Genomic DNA, 16775 nt, shown 5'->3' with positions numbered 1-16775 from the left:
CCTTCCTATCATTTGTTCCTTGGGAAAAGAGACTCATCCCCCCTCTCTGCACCCTCCTGGCAGGGAGTTGCAGAGGGCCAGGAGGTCTCCCCTCAGCCTCCTCTTCTCCAGACTGAACCCCCCCAGTTCCCCCAGCCGCTCCCCAGCAGACCTGTGCTCCAGACCCTGCCCCAGCTCCGTTGCCCTTCTCTGGCCACGCTCGAGTCATTCAATGGCCTTTTTGGGGTGAGGGGCCCAACACTGAACCCAGGAATCGAGGGGCGGCCTCCCCAGTGCCGAGCCCAGGGCTCAGATCCCTTCCCTGGCCCTGCTGGCCACGCCAGTGCTGACACAAGCCAGGATGCCGTTCGCCTTCTTGGCACCCTGGGCACACTCTGGCTTGTGTTCAGCTGCTCTTGACCAAGCCCCCCAGCTCCAGCAGTGCCTTGGCCTTCCTGACCCCACTCCTACACAACCGGGCAGCATCCCTATACTCTTCCCAGGACACCTGTCCCTGCTTCCACTGCCTGTGCATTTCCTTTTTGCCCTTTAGCTTGCCCTGTAGTTTTCCTCAGGCATGCACTCTCTTGCCTTCCTTTTCTGATTTCTTACACCCGGGGATTGAGGGCTCTTGTGCTCTGTGGGAAGTGTCGTTACACACCTGCCTGCTCTGTTAGCTTATTTCCAGTCAAGGACCTCTCCAAAGGCACAATTTTTTGATATATAATGGATAGCAGCCTTTTGATCGCATGAACAACATCTTTCAGCATCATCAGCCCATGTGTTTGATGAATCTATCAAAACCTAAATGAATGTATTTGAACCTGTATCAGTGCAGGCATTGCTGTGAATGCCAAGGTGTTAGAAGCCATGGAGAGTATCTGCCTAAATCATGTTGTGGATCTTGGCCTTAGCAATGATTTAGAAAATACTTGGCCAGAAGCTGGAAATGACCCTCGTTAGAAAACAGAGAAGAGGAGGAATACCTGTGAGTCATGTGTAAGATGGTAAGATGATGAACTCTGAAAAAGCCAATATCCCGAAATACAGCAAGCAAGGCATTTCCAGTGGGGAAAGGAAGCCTTCCCTTAAATGCTTTTCTATAAGGTGCAGATGACATTTCCTTAGAACTCAGTGGGAATTCTGATCTGCTGTATTAAAGAGACATTAATTTAAACCAGAAGACAGACATATGGAAGAGCAACTGGGATAACAGCAATGGTTAGTGGGTTGTAAGAGTTTGTTTCCTTGAGAAGAGATGCTGTTCAGCTTGCTGCTGCTTCTGAAAATGTCTGAGAGGGAATAAGGTAAGAAAAAACAACTGTAGACAAAAATAAAGAGAAATAAAGACATGACAGCTAATCAAGGCTGAAATGTCATTGTTAAAAGTGGAACACACGCAAGATCGTAAGGACCATCTCACTGGGAGTCAGCTCAGACTCCCTCTGGCCCACGCTCCAACGGTGGCCGTGAGTGGAGGCACAGGAAGGTCTGGAAAAATGGGAGAAGCACTCACAGTGTTCCACCTCTGGAATGGGAGAAGCACTCACAGTGTTCCACCTCTGGAAGAATGGGAGAAGCACTCACGGTGTTCCATCTCTGGAAGAATGGGAGAAGCACTCACAGTGTTCCACCTCTGGAATGGGAGAAGCACTCACAGTGTTCCATCTCTGGAAGAATGGGAGAAGCACTCACAGTGTTCCACCTCAACACACATCCTGACCCAACTCCTTGTGACTCACGTGACTTCAGGACGTGGCTCTTCTATTCAGGAACCCTCAAAGGATTTCTCTTCTGTGGGGTGATCCAGGCCCCTCTTTGGTTGATGTGAATTTCGGGCACCCACAGAATTAATTCTATGGCAAGAAGTTCCCGAGCCCACCACCTCTCACATGAACAACCGCTGCCTTTGCTCTGATCTTGGCTTCCATTAGCCTCATTTTGTGCCTCTTTTATATTGGAAGACACAGTGAACAAAATCAGCTCCACAGAGCTAAACAAAATCACCCTCAACTGACCACTCATGATTTCATTGTCCTTTTCCCCATTTCCTTCATTTTTCTCTTTTCCAGAATGGAGACTAAATTGTTCCATGCACTGAAGCTGATCTGGGCCTTTATCATCCTTGCTCCCTCCCTTCTGAACTTTTTCTTGCCTTCCTGTGACCCTCTGAAGACAGATGTAGAAGGAAATAAACTGGATATATTATAGCTTGGTGAATTTATGGTAAGAACTGTAAGATGTGTTGCTCAGGGTCAGAGGGATTTCGTTTCTCCAGGGTACCTTTAGATCAGTAAAAGTAATCCAGAGTTACTTTTTGTTTCTAAATCCTGCTTAGCCTGTGTGGTATTGGCGAAGGGATGCAGACACGCAAATCTTGACGGGTTCTTCTCTGTGAAATCAGCCTGGTGGTCCACATTCTGTTTGAGTGGCTTGTCCCTGATGGAGGAACCTGGACGTTTTCCCAAGGAAGGAGGCTGCGTGGCCCTCCCAGCACATGATCTTGGCAATGGGCTGTAACAGCCAGTGGTCAAGGGCAGTTTCTCCACGAGGAAATAAAAAAAGGCTCCGTAGTGATTCCTGAGCCTGATGGCCCCCAGCAGCCGCACGATCCTGGCCTGTCTGGAGCAGGGAGAGAGGTCTGAGCGCCAGGCTGAGCCGGGGGACCGGGCACTGCTGGAGGAGCCTGGAGAGCGGCTCACCGGAGCCCTGGTTTGCCCCTCACTATGTTCTGGGGGGGTGGGGTCCATCACCTGCGGGCACTGCCGGCCCTCCAGGACCCTCCAGCTGGGCACTGGGAGCCCCGATGGGAGCCGGGGTGCTGGCTGGTCCCGGGGCAGAGCGGGGAACGGGCCGCGCCTCTGCATCCGCGTCCCCACGTGCCCCCAGTGTCACCCACAGCCCGCCCGCCCGGTCACGGCCCGGCCCGCCGCTGCCGAGCCTCCCGCTCCGGCCGACCCCTTCCCACCGCCCCGCTCTCCCGCCGCCCGGTGCTCCCTCCCCGTCCCCCGTTACCCCGGGCGCGGCCCGTGCCCCCCCCCCCCGCGCCGTCCCACCGCCCCGGACCCCCGCCCGGGGCCGCTCGGGGGCCGCGCCCGGCCGGCGCGCTCCGGTGGCGGGGCGGGGATGGGGGCGGCGGGGGGAGCGGGGGGCTGGGGGCGGCGCTGGGTCGGGTTTCAGCAGGAGCCTCCGCGCCGAGCCAGCGCCGACCCGCCGCCTGCGCCGAGCGCTCCGCGGGGCGGCCGCGGCACCGGGAGGCCGGAACGCCGGGGCGGCCGCGGCGCCGGGAGGGCACCGGAGCGCCGGGGGCAGCGGCCGGCGGCAGCGGAGCCCCGGGGGCAGCGGAGCCCCGGGGTGCGGGGGTACCGGCCCTTGGCGGGGCCGGAGCCCGGGATGTGAGCGCCGCCCGCGCGGGACGCACCGCGTAAGTGCCAGCGCCGGGCACCGACCCGCGCCCGCCGCCCCGAGCGCCGCATCGCCGCGCGGCAGAGCCGGGCCGCACCGGCACCGGCACCGGGCGCTTTGTTCTGTCTCCGCGGCGCAGACAATGGGGCGGGGGGGGGGGCGGGGGTGCGCGCCCGCGGCGGCGCAAAACTCCGCGGATCCGCGGATCCGGAGCGGCCTCGCCCGCGGCGGGACCGGGGCTGGCGGCGGGCGGGACGGTGCGGGACGGTGCGGGGCGGGACGGGACGGGACGGGACGGGACGCGGGGCGGGCGCTCCGCGGAGCCGCGGAGGCGCCGGCGGGGGCTGCGGGGACGGGCGGAGCGGGGACCGGGTCTGGCAGAGCGCCGGCCCGGAGGCTGCTCCGTGCCCGGGCCAGGGAGCACCGGCCGGCCGCGGGCCCGACGGCTGCGCAGCCCCGAGAGGGGCGGGGAGCCCCCGGAGCCTCTGAGGGAGAGGGAACCCCGACGGCCGGGGGCACCCGCGGGCCCTGCAGCGCCTCTGCCAGGGGCACCCGGTGGGGCAGGGGCCAGCTCGGGGTGAGACGCGTGTGTGCTGGGGTTGTGGGAACCGGCTAACGCGTGAGGGGGGGTTATTAGAGCTTCCTTTGTGGGGGAAGCGTTTCCAGAGACGGGGCAGCCGGCAGGGAGCCCTGGTGTGGCACAGCCAGGGGATGGCAGGGATGCGGCGGAGCTCGGCTGCATCCCCCCGAGAGGATGGTCCCCGCCGCCGGCCGCTGCTCAGAGCCGCTGCCCGAGGGAGCGGAGCTGGGCGGCTGGGCTGGCAGCCACCCCGCGGGGGCTGGCCCCGAGGGCCCAGGTGGGAGGTGGCAGGAGGGCCAGGGGGCGCGGAGACGGCTGTGGGTAGTGGCAGACTCGGCAGAGGTGTCAAGGGAGCTGCCAGCCTGAGGCCGCACTGCAGGCGAGCCTGGGCTGTGCCTGCTTCTGAGGGCAGGAGAGAGAGATCTGTGTGAACGTAGAAAAACGTATTCCTGGTGCTCAGCAAAGATTAAACGGGCTTCTGAATCCCTCCTCATCTGGACTGGAGTCTCAAAAACATCGTTCCATGAGTCATGGCCTCTCATGTGAGACTTGGGGTATGGCATCAGCAGCATCTGCAGCTTTGATGGAGGTTTTGCACAGCAAGCACTCTGACATCTGTTTGTGGCATGCACAGTGGGTGCCGGCTTCCCAGCTCCTCTGCTGGGGCCGCTGTGGGCCCGCTTCCCCTCCCTCGTGGCTGTGCTGGGACACGAGGTGCTGCCGGGCAGGCAGGGGTGCATCCAGTGGTCCCTCGCTAATGCCGTATCTTTTTTTTCTCTATGTGACTTACCCGCTAAGCGTAGGCTGGGCTCTGCTGGTGCCCTGGCCTATCAGCCCTGGGCGCGGAGATGCTTGTGTATATGGCGGTTGAGTTCGTTTTAGCTGCCCTTCCCGTCAACCTCCTCGCCACGGCTCTGGACCCCAAACCCCTCTCTGAACAGGTTCTCATGCAGCAGTTTTCTTCCAAGGCTTCTGCTGCCGTTTTTTGCTGGGGAGCTCAGTGCCCGATGGTGGGAGGGACAGAGAGGGAGCAGGGCAGTCTGGCTCACATTACACAGGCTGGGCCTGGACCAGTCAAGCCAGCCCCCAGCGCTGAGCTATCTGCTAATTGGAAGCAGCTGTTCAGATTTGGTGACTCTGCATCCACTGAGGTCACTGCTGTCTTCCTCTCCGGCCCAAGCCTGCAAATTTCCGAGGAGCAGGGGGCTGCTGGTACATGGATGGCCGCCTGCCCACCTTGGATGGTGCAGCCCGGTGGTTGCCTCTCTTGCCGAAGAGGTGGCTTGGCTCTGAAACCACCCACTTGCATCCGGGGAGGATGGAAAGGAAGAAGTTTACACAGACTTTCCTCACCGGTTCCCCACCCCAAGGACCCTAATTTCTGTTCCCCAGTTGTGCCAGTGCTCTCATCTGCTCTTCACACAAAAGATTTGCTGTTCAAGTTTCCTCCCTGCCAGCAGCCCGCAAAGCCTTGCTGCACTCCCTTCAGCTTCTCAAGAGCCACATCACTAATCAAACCAGGTGTTTCGGTTTTTTGCCCCATATCTGTGCCCTGATCTCTTCCAGGCACTACCCAAGACCTCTCAGCTTCATGCTGTCCTCAGCCACCGAGGTTGCCCCAGAGAGCCTTGTCCCTCTACCTGTTTTTCTACTCCCTTTTTTATTTAGCTTTTGTCCAACCTCCTGCCAAGGCTTTAAACCCTCTGCCCCGTACCCTCCCATGACCTGAGCAGCTGGGTCACACTCAGTTTCGCCCCGCTCCCCCAGCACTGCCTGTTCTGGATGTGTGCAGTTACCCCTCCAGCTGGGGAAGTTTAACCCGCTCCAACAGCGAGATCTGTCCAGGAACACTAAGGTAGTGCAGATCCCCAGCTAGCAGCCCGCAGGGGTGAAAGTATCTTCTTTCGACTTCTGCTCCTCAGACATGATAAGGATTTGTACTCGATAGGTGCAAGAAGAGTGTGTGGGTTTACTTGCCACAGGCCTCAGGCGCTGGGTGCCCACTGAAGTCAACAAACACTTCTTTATATGTAGAAAACTCTTTTTAATGTTTTTCTTTCTGTCACTAACCCAGGATTTCCACAGGGAAAACTGACCTAAACAGCTGACCTGAGGTGGGAAGGAGGACCCAGGAATAATCATCCTACGTCCCCCGGAAAGGGTTAACAGTCCTGTAGGGTTCTTTAGACCAAGAGCTGATATTCTTAGTCCCCAAAGGAGGCAATGTCAGCCACCTCCATCCCCCAAGACAGGGAGGTTCCTGCCGTCCTGCCTCTGACATGAGCGGCTCCTGAGTGTGGTTATGGGACCAGCAGCAAATGCTTTCAAGAGAGTCCAAGTGTGAGCTCATGCTGCCGCCATCCCTGCAGACCACTAAGCCTCGTTTACCGGGGGCTGAGAGCAGCACTGGGGCTGGTGTTCTTCACCAGCTCCTTGACTGCCGAGTTCCTCTGGCTCTTCACGGGGAGGGTGGGCAGAGCCGGGGGGGCTGACAGCCTGTGGGCACTGGGAGCCCGTCCAGCGTGTCCAGGAGTGGTGTTGCTGCAGGGAGCTGCTCCTCCCTGCGCGTCCCTCCCCCACTGCTGCAGTGAAATGAAGCTACGGCAGGGGGAAATGGAGTGAAGGAGCCAGAATGAGCAAGGAGCAGCGAGAAGGAGACAAAGGAGGAGAGCGAGCGGTGGAGGGTGTGGGACGGGGAAGGAGCCAGAGCAGCTGGCAGTTCAGAGGGAGTTGCTGCGTTCCTGCTGTACTGCCACCACCCTCCATGGTACCAGCTCGGGGCATCCACAGATCTCCATGCCAGGCCAAACAATGGGCCCTGTCTGATTTTATCCTGGGCATTCCCAGCTGTGGGTACATCCCTTGCAGTACAGCCATTCTGATTTATTGTTCACTGGATGTGAGCCCGCTCCAGTTCTGCTGCTCTCTCCCAGGGACACCAGATTTACACTTCATGGGTTTTTTGGCACCTATATCCCAGTGTGCTACTGGGGGGGGGCAGGCAGGGGGGTCTCAACATGGTCACTTGGTGAGCTCTCTCCCAGTTTGAGACCACCACCACCTTTTTGTCAGGGTGAAGTGCTGGGCTGCTGCTTGTGTCGTCTTGCAGGCAGCGTCTCCCGGAGGCACGGGAACGCTCTGGGGCAGCTGGCTCCGGTGCTGGGGGGCGGGTGGTTGGGAAGAACCCTTGACCACGTGGGAATCGGGCACTGGCTGCCAGCCTCAGCGCGCTGACGGGTGTTCCCTCCGTGGCTGACTTCAGGTGCTGTCCTGGGCCTTCGCTCGGGGCACCCTCTGCTCTGACACGTTTTCACCGTCGCTTCGTGTGGGGGGTAGGTGATACAGGGCAGTCGGGCAGTAGGTACGTGGCAGGCCTTCCCTCTCCAGGTTTCTTTCTGTCCTTCCTCTGCTGCTCCCTCTTAACCAGCATCCTCTGGTCTGCATTCCATGCAGGATTAGAGCACACGCTGCGAAGGAAACCGAGCCACCCTCCGCTCTGGGAGTCACTGGCAATGGAGCAGATGAAGGGGTCAGCTGTGCTTCTGCTGGAGCTGCTGATTCTTGGGGGCCTGAGAGCAGGGAAGGGCTCCGCCGTCCTGGGCACCCTGGATCTACAAATAGATGAGGAGCAGCCAGCTGGCACCATCATTGGGGACATCAGTGCTGGCTTGCCCCTGGGAACCAGTGCCTACATGTATTTCATCTCTGCTCAGGAGAGCAGCGGTGTTACCACTGACCTGGGGATAGATGAGAACACTGGTATCATCAAAACAGCTCGTGTCCTGGACCGAGAGACTCGGGACCACTACAGCTTCATTGCTGTTACCCCGGAGGGCGTCACGGTGGAAGTGAACATCCAAGTGAACGACATTAATGACCATGCTCCAGCCTTTCCCAAACAGCACCGCACCTTCCAGATCCCCGAGCACACCCCCATTGGCAGCAGATTTCCCCTGGACCCAGCCTTCGATGCCGACAGCGGCCTACTCAATACACAAGGCTACGTGATTAAGGGCGAGAACGTGGGGCAGGCCTTCCGTCTGGAAACACGCCGAGGACCCAATGGGGTCCTGTACTTGGACCTGGTGGTCAGCAACGTCTTGGATCGGGAGAACCGCTCGTCATACTCTCTGCTGCTGGAAGCCTATGACGGCGGCTCTCCCCCCCGGAGCACCCAGATGACGCTGGATGTGTCCATTCAGGACATCAATGACAACGCTCCTACCTTCAACCAGAGCCGCTACCACACTCTCATCTCAGAGAATCTGAAACCTGGCAGCAGCATCCTGCAGGTCTTCGCCTCTGACGCGGACGAAGGTGACAATGGGGATGTGGTTTATGAGATCAACCGGCGGCAGAGCGATCCTGACCAGTACTTCACCATTGACTCCCGGACTGGAGTCATCAAGCTCAACAAAGGTCTGGACTATGAAGTACGGAAGGTGCATGAGCTGGTGGTGCAGGCAAGGGACAAGGCAGTCCATCCCGAGGTCACCACAGCCTTTGTCACTATTCACGTGCGTGACTACAACGACAACCAGCCCACCATGACGATCATCTTCCTGAGCGAGGACGGCTCCCCCCAGATCTCCGAGGGAGCCCAGCCTGGCCAGTACGTGGCACGCATCTCCGTTTCCGACCCAGACTATGGCGAGTACTCCAATGTCAATGTCACACTGGAGGGAGGGGACGGCAAGTTTGCCCTCACTACCAAGGACAACATCATCTACCTGATCTGCGTGGACCAGCTCCTGGATCGGGAGGAAAGAGACTCCTACGATTTGCGGGTGACGGCCACCGACTCGGGAACGCCCCCGCTGCGGGCAGAGTCAGCCTTCGTGCTGCAGGTGATGGATATCAACGACAACCCTCCGCTCTTCGACCAGCAGGAGTACAAACAAAGCATCCCCGAGGTTGTGTACCCAGGCAGCTTTGTCCTGCAGGTGACAGCCCGTGACAAGGACCAGGGTCCCAACGGGGAGGTGCGGTACAGTATCGTGCATGGCCGTGACTCCCACTCCAGCTGGTTTGCCATTGACCCTGCCACAGGTATCATCACCACCGCTGCCCCGCTGGATTATGAGAAGGATCCTCAGCCCCAGCTGACTGTGCTGGCCACGGACCGGGGAAGCCCGGCCCTCTCTTCTTCAGCCGTGGTGCGCGTGGCCCTGCAGGATGTCAACGACAACGAGCCCGTGTTCAGGAGTAATTTCTACAACGTATCTCTGAAGGAGAACACGCCTGTGGGGACCTGCTTCTTACAGGTGGGTGCAGCTGTCGGAAGCTGAGGCAGAGGAGGGCACGGCCCGGGCTGTGAGAGGCTTGGGATGGGAGATCACCTCTCTGTGGTGCAGTTGTCGTGGCTCAGATGGGCGATGGTGGCAGCAGGAACGCTACAGCAGAGACCCCCACGCCCAGCGCGGGTGGAAACGGGGCCAAGCACGGTTACACCCTTCCGCATGCGGGTACTGGGAGGGATCAGCGGTACTGGGGGCACGCCGTGAGGACGTCCTCACGTCCTCTGTGTGGAGCGCGGTGTTGAGCTCAGCTGAGCCTGGGGCCTGCTGTGCCAGGCCTTGCTCACGCAGGCCAGGACACTAAACAGTGCTTGGGAACACGGGTACGACTTCTGGGAAGCTGCTTGTAGCCAAGCCGCTAACTTCTCTCTCCCCCTGTGAGGGCATTCGCCCGAGTTCATCAGTGCTTGTAAGGCTGGTTGTGTACATCAGCATTAATTACACACAGCTGGTATTGCTCTGTTACCTTGGAAACGGCACCTGGGGGATTTGGGCGGAGAGACACGTGCTGCATCAGCCTTTGCACAGCGAGAGGTCACAGGTGAGGCCTGGAGAGGTGCTGCCCCTCTGACAGGTTCTGCAGATCCCAAGATGTGCCCATGATGCCATTTGCATTTTGTTTATTTTGTGTTTCCTGCATTTGCTGTTCCAGTCACGGCTCAGGCCCTGGGGCCCGGTCGCTGGCAACAGGCGATGCATCCACCTGAGCCAGGACGGGAGACGTGGGGCTCGGGGCTGATGGGGGGAGCTGGTGTGGGGGAGCAGCAAGGCACTGCCGGCTGTGGCAGCGTCCAGACTGTCCATCGGGACAAGGACCTGTGCTGACGGGGCCAGGAGGGGGGGGCGAGGGGGAGCAGGCGTTCTGGGGCCCACGAGGAGGAGGAGGAGGAGGAGGGGGAGATCCTGCAACCTGGCCAGGGAAAAGGGCCCCCAGGTGGGCCTGGAGGAGGAAGTGGAGGTGCCGAGAAAAACCAGTCTGTGGGTGGGGTGTTGGGGCATCACCCAGCATGTGGTGGTGAGCGTGGGCCATGTCATGTGTGTGAGGGCAGGGCCGGGTGTGGGATGGGCGTGCTGGAGCTGGGCTTGTGGGGTGGGTGAGGGCAGGGGACAGGGGTGGGAGTGTGAGGGAGAGCCTGGGGGAAGGAGGAATGGGGTGGGAGCAAGGTCCCGGCATAGGGATGTGGGGCAGGGGCAAGTTTAGGTTGGGGCGGATCTGGGGGAGTAGGGGATGGGTCAGGGTGGGATTGGAGGGAACATCTGGGCAGAAGAAGTGGGTGGAAGATGGGGAAGAAGATCTGGGTGGGGAAAGGTTTGGGTTTAGTCTGTGCAGGGCAACACACCACACGGTCCCAGGTGTGTGGGGATGGGGCAGGGACAGGAGCGGGGCTGGGGACGGGCTGGGGGGGTCAGGGACGGGTCGGAGCGGAGGAGCCGCGTGTCCCCAGGTGAGCGCGGAGGCCCCAGGCGTGTGCGGCGGCCCCCGAAGGGAGGCCCCGCTCTCTCCCCTTCCCCGTGCCTTCCTGCTCAGCGCTGCTCGCCGTGTGGGAAGGCGTTCTGGAAATGCAATCGGAGATGGCGGCTGGGCTCCTGGCTGCGGTGCGGTGCGGTGCGGCGGGAGGGAGGGCAGGGCCTGTGGAGGAGCTGGGGCGCGCGGGCTTGGCGCGGGCAGGCTGGTCCCGCGCGGGGCTGCCCGCCCGCGGCGAGGCCGGAGCAGGGCAGGGTCCAGCCCGGCCCCGCGCTGCGCAGGGGAAGGTGCTGGCCCAGCGGCCGGCAGCGACTGAGGCTCTGGCCAGATTTCGATGGTCTTGGCTCAGCGCTCGTGTTTCGTTTGGAAACGGCGCGTCTGGGCTGAGCGCAGGTAACTCCCGCGTGGCCTCGGCACAAAGCAAACAGCTCACACATCTGCTGCTGCTTCCTCTGAGCCGGGAAACGTGAGAGGATGGGAAAGGAGGCTGGCCAGGCTGCCGGCTCGGCACAGGGCCGCGGCAGGAGCGAGCCAGGTCGAGGAGCTGGGCAGAGCCGGGGCAGGCAGCCCGGGTCTCGGGGCGCAGCTGCCCGGTGTGGCCACCCCTCAGCCCCCGCAGCCCTGTTGCCCACGCCGGAGGGTTTCAGAGGCGCTGGCAGGGTCCTCGGAGGCCGGCACCGTGTCCTGGGGGCCGCCCATGTCAGGTGTGCTGCCCCACAGCCCCTGTGTGCGCTTGCTCCCGTCTGACCCCTCTGCCCGTGGCTTATAGGCATCAGGGCTCATCCTGCCGTGGGAGGTTACAGGCTCTCTGCCAAGGTCTGGATTTGGTCCAGACCCATGTAGCTGTCACAAGAGCTTGTGCCACAGGCAGACCCTGCCCGTGTGATGTGCAGGACACAGGACAGACCCCAAGGTCAGGACAGAACCCAGTGGGCTCAATTCTCCATTGGACTGACATGTCTCGAAGCAGAAAGCCCTGGGAGGGCCAGGTCTGTTGTCAGATGGCGAATTCTGCTCTCCGTGGGCAGGACGGAACGATGGGGAGGAGGGGAGTCCGTGTGAGTGACCAGGAGAGACTTGAAGAACAGCTGCAGGTCTCCTGCTTCCTTGCACACCCCATTGTCTCTGCCAGGTCGGTCTTTGTGTTTGGTGTACGAACAGAGACAAGCAGAGCAGGTTGCTGGCCTGAGCTCCCAAGAAAGAAAAAGGATCTCATAACATCTTCTTTATTTATTACTCGTGTTTATCATGGGCCGGGTCCCACAGTAGCAGGCTCTGCACAAGCAATAAGCAAAGGAAATAGCAAACTCACAGTTCAAGTCTGAGATGAGAGAGAAACACCCGTGGAGAAGAGCCCAGGGAATCGGTGAACGACACCAGCAGAAAATAGAGCAAGGGATAGTCACTGACTGGCTGTCTCTGTTTCTCTCCGTGGCTATGAGTTGATAATAGAGAAGCTTTAGGGCTCATCAGACGACATTCAAATGCTATGGTTACACGATGGGAAGCACTGTTCTGGTATAAATTCACCCTGCTGGCTTAAATTTGTTTTAAACATTTGACTTTGTACCAGCAAGCTGCATGCATGGTCAGATATTGTCTTTCTGGGCCTTTCTGACTTTTCATGCTAAATCAAGTATTGTCTGTCCTTTGGCAGCCAGCATAAAGCACAGAGAGCTGTGTAAACCCCATGTTGTGAGCACAGGCTGATTTGACAGAAAAGTGAATGAGAGATGAGATGAGATGGTAGATTATGGATACTTGTACAGATCCAATATTAATGATTTTGGAACCAGGGTTTGCATATTCCCTTTGCATCCATCCATGCAATTGTTGGGGAAATCAAAAACTGACCAGCAACACACCTCACGTATAGCCTTATCTTGCGGTTTTGAGGGCAAACCTGGTGAGTTTTGAGGTCTGGGTGCTGGTGTGTTGTTCTGTGGGACTGTCTGTGCTGCAGGCGCGGCACCGGGACAAGCTCTTGGGCTGTGCCCCAGATAGGAAGAGCTGTGTGAAGTGCTGCAGGCTGGACCAGGCCACATAGACTGTACTGCTGAGAGAGTCTTGATGGTGATCCTGATGCCTCGGTTATGGTACTGAAGGGGGCAGCTGTGAGAGGACACGGGGAGTAGCCGTGCACGGGGACTGGGACGGTGAGAGGACCAGTGCTCGCTGGCGTTGCTGCCAGAGAGAGTGGCGGGAGGTGGGGAAGACATAACTACATGCACTCGTTTTCTTGGGACGAGGGATTTAGCATTAACCTATTTTCAGACCTTTGCGTGACATAAAGCAGGCCTCCCCCTCCTCAGAAAGGAGAAGGCGAGCTTCCCGAGGCGCGATGGGGCGACGCCGTGGGCCTGCTGGGGAGCAGCGTGAGGGGGGGAGCGCGCGGCGCCGCTGGGGCAGCGGCTGGAACGGGGGAGAGCCTGGGGGTACCGAGGAGTGGGGACACGGGGAAGATGCTGGTACATGGGGAGGTTGTGGGGGAGGTGAGTGCTGTTGTTACGGCCAGAAGAGCTGCATTTGTTCCAAATTCCTGTGAAAGTTATTTCCTTGCGCTGCCAGCAGCCTCCTCCTGGGCTTGGCACAGCAGCCAGCGCCATGATTAATTCAAGTAGCATTTCCCCTGGAGCTGCAGCAGCTTTTCCACTGCAGCCGAGAGGCCCCAGCCCCTCGCTCCTCTCCCCCCATGCTCTGCTCCTCCCCCCAGCCCCTCGCACAGCTCCCTCCTTCCTCTACGATGATCCCCAGCCCCCTCACAGCTGCCCCTTTTCCCTCACCTCTGCTTCAGCCCCAGGTCCCTTACAGCTCCTCTTCCTCCCACAGTCCCTGCTCCCTCTCCCCTCCATGTTCACCCACACCTGTACCTGGTGCCCTCCCGAGTGCCAGTCCCTGTGCGTCCTCCCCGAGCCCCAGCCTGCCAGCAGCCCCCCCAGTCTCTGCTCCCTCTGGTTCTCTTCACACCCGTGGTTGCCACCGGCTGCTGCTCCCTGCTCGCCCCGGGGACCCCTGGGCAGCTCTCACTGGCCGCGCTCCCCCTCACCTGCATGGCCCTTGGGATGCTCCAGCCCCTTCCTGCTCCCCATCCCTTGCTCCCTGGGGGCACCCTGCTTGGCATGCTCCATCTCGGGGTGCCCTGAGCCCCACTCTCACCTGCGTGTCTCGCCCCGCCATGTGCCGTCTCGCTGCACAGAGCTCTGGGGGCTCTCTCTGCTTGAGCGCTCGGCCCCTGGGCTGGAGGAGACCGTGGCCAGACCCCGTCGCTTCCCACCCTGCGCTGCTGCTGCCCCACTTGTGCCCCCGCCTCGAGCGCTTTTCCTCTGTGCAGACCCAGGCTCCTGCCCCGCTCAGCCCCTGAGCTCCCACACACCCCACTGGGGCTCCCAGTGCCCTGCAGCTCCCTGCAGCAGCTCCCATTTCACCTCCGTGTGGCTCCACCAGCAGAGACCCCCGGGTGCCCGGGCGTGAGCCTCGCTCTGCCCCTGCGCTCAGAAAGGCCGTGGTCACCCCCGGGCTGCTGCCCAGCCTCGCCCTGCACGGTTCCACCTCCCCGCCGACGCCTGGGATGAACCCGCTTCCCCTCCTCCTCAGAACCGAGGGCTTTGCCTGCCCAGCGCTGGAGGCCACAGCCTGCCCCTGTTCACACCTCGCCACGCGTGGCTCTGGCAGCCCTGCGCTGTCTGTGCCCAGGCTGGGGCTGTGGGGCCGCCAGCCAGAGCCCCGGCCCGTGCCCCCCCCCATAGCTGTGGGGCTGGGGAGAGCCCGGCGCAAGCAGCTGGGGCCTGCGGCTGTGCAGAGGCTCCCCCAGACGTGGTGCTCCTGCAGCCCCGGGCTCTGACCCTCGCCTCGGCCACGTGTGCTGGACAATCGCTGGGGCCAAACCCTGACCCTGCTCACTCCCCCGAGGCCCGAGCGCGCTGGAGCCTGGGACGCGGCCCGGGAGCCAGAGACGGCTCCTGAAATAGCAGCCGTGGCCGCTCCCCGGCTGCTTTTAGCTGGTCAGCAGTTGTGCCAGGGCTGGGAGGGCAGGATGCCTGGCACACGCTCAGGCAGAGGGAGCCGTGCGTGGGATCGTTGACCACACTGGCGCCAGCCTCCCCTCCTCTCCCACCAAGAGCCGTCACTCGGAGGGGCGGGAGCCCAGAGCCAGATGTTTGCCAAAGCCACAGCGTAACATGTGCGTAGCAGAGATCCAGCCAGGGCAGGGCTCCAGATGAGCTCCCTGCCTGCTGACTGCGTGCGCTGGAGGCGGGGAGGACAGCCAGAGAGCGGAGGCTGAGCTGCTGAGCAGCACCCCATCCCTCTGCAGCACCCTGGACTGCCGGAGGGTGCAGGGGTCGATGAGGGGCCTGTATCTGAGGGGCTCTGGTGTTGCCCTCTGGGTGGGTCTGGGGCAGAGAAGCCTTGACTCCTACAGGTGTTGTGGCTGAGGACCCCCATGTGAGGCTGTGCTGCTCCATCCATCCCCGAATTTGGGGAACATAAGAGCTTTGTGGTACCTTGGCTCCACTCGTCCCTTCTGCTTGCCAGGGACTGGGAGGAGGGCATGAAATAATGAGGCCTCGATGCCATCTTTGTCCTCCCAGTTCTCCCTGCAGCAGGGAGAGGCACACTCACCCAGCACTGCCCTCCTTCCCTCCCAGCCATCATCACTCCCTGAGACTGGTGCTCCGATTTCTTCCTGCCTAACCCTGAGTATCTTGGGGCTCTTTGTCACCCACCTCTACCCTGCTTTGTCCACAGCTCTCCCATGATGTGCTCTCCTGCCCAGCTGCCGTCGCTGCGGGGTACACAAGCGCAGTCTTTGCTCCAGACCTGCAGGGCAGAAGGGGCAGGTAGCCGATGCGGCTGCACGGTGATGTTGGGGCTGTGGAGCGGGGCTGGGGGAGCAGGTCAGCTCTCTCAGCAGGATCGGAGCTGAATGGAGCACTGGGAGGGTCAGGAGGGCCTTCGGCTGGAGATCACAGAACAGCTGAGTTTGGGAGGGACCTCTTGAGATAATCTAGTACAAGCCCGCCTGCTCGCACAGGGCCATGCAGAGTTGGTTGCTCAGGACCGTGCCTGGGCAGCTTTTTGATACCTCCCAAGCACAGAGTCTCCACCACGTCCCTGGGCAACCTGTGCCAGTGCTTGGTCACCCTCACAGTGAGAAAGTCCTTCCTGATGTTCAGAGGGACCCTCCTGTGTTTCAGTTTGTGCCTCTTGCTTCTGGTCCTGGCACTGGGCACTGCTGGGAAGAGCCTGGCTCTGCCCTCTTGGTGTCCTCTTCTGTGTACGGATGAGATCCCCTGAGCCTTCTCTTCTCCAGGCTAAACAGCCCCAGCTCTCGGCCCTTCCTCACAGCAGAGACGCTCCAGTCCCTGCGTCACCTTCATGCCCATCACTGAGCTCTCTCCAGTATGTCCAGCTCTGTCCTGTGCTGGGGAGCCCAGTGCTGGGCCCAGCTCCCCAGTGGTGCCTCCCCAGGGTGGCGCAGGAGGAAGGATACCCTTGTCCCACTGCAGCCAGGGAGTGTTGCCGTCTCATCCGCAACTCGGTGGCCCCCAGCAGAGGGGGTTGTACTCTTGTGGGGGGTTGTTCCTCCCCAGGTGCAGGGCTTCACACTTCCCCCTGTTGAATTTCGTGACGTTCCCATCAGCCCATTTCTCCAGCAGGTCAGGGTCCCTTGGGGAAGCAGCACGACCCTCTGGGGAACCAGCCACTCCTCCCAGTCTGGTGTCATCAGCAAACGTGCTGAGGGTGCTCTCTGCCCCGTCACCCAGATCGTTACTGAAGGTGTTAAACAGGACTGGACCCAGTACTGGCCCCTGGGGTACAGCTGCTGGTCTCCAAGCATAGGTTGTGCCGCTGATCACCGCCCTCTGGGCCGAGCCTTTCATCCAGCTTTCAACCCCCCTCACTGTCTGCTCATCCAGACCATTCAGCATCTGCTCCACCAGGACCTTGTGGGAGACTGTCAGAGGCTGCACTGAAGCCCAGGTGGACAATATCCGCTGCTTTTCCTTCATCTACCAGGCCAGTCGTTTATCAGGTTGGTCGAGCATGA

The 16775-nt window shown here is 60.6% G+C and overlaps 1 protein-coding gene across 2 annotated transcripts in view; it reads left to right on the top strand.

Annotated features, from left to right (window-relative positions):
• The first annotated feature begins 205 nt into the window (after positions 1-205).
• DCHS1 (dachsous cadherin-related 1) overlaps positions 206-16775 on the top strand; it is a 51277-nt gene continuing 34707 nt past the window's right edge. Inside the window, exons 1-2 of one of the 2 annotated variants that reach the window (XM_074920297.1) lie at positions 206-2205; positions 7418-9228. In XM_074920297.1, coding sequence (XP_074776398.1) covers positions 7477-9228 — 1752 coding nt within the window. In that variant the 5' untranslated portion in view covers positions 206-2205; positions 7418-7476. Of the gene's footprint in view, positions 2206-3367; positions 3404-7417; positions 9229-16775 lie in introns of those variants that run through there. The other variant, XM_074920305.1, reaches the window with a different exon arrangement.

This window comes from Athene noctua, chromosome 1 (genome assembly GCF_965140245.1).
Source record: "Athene noctua chromosome 1, bAthNoc1.hap1.1, whole genome shotgun sequence".
NCBI lineage: Eukaryota > Metazoa > Chordata > Aves > Strigiformes > Strigidae > Athene > Athene noctua.
This window is presented reverse-complemented; position numbering and strand designations above follow the sequence as displayed.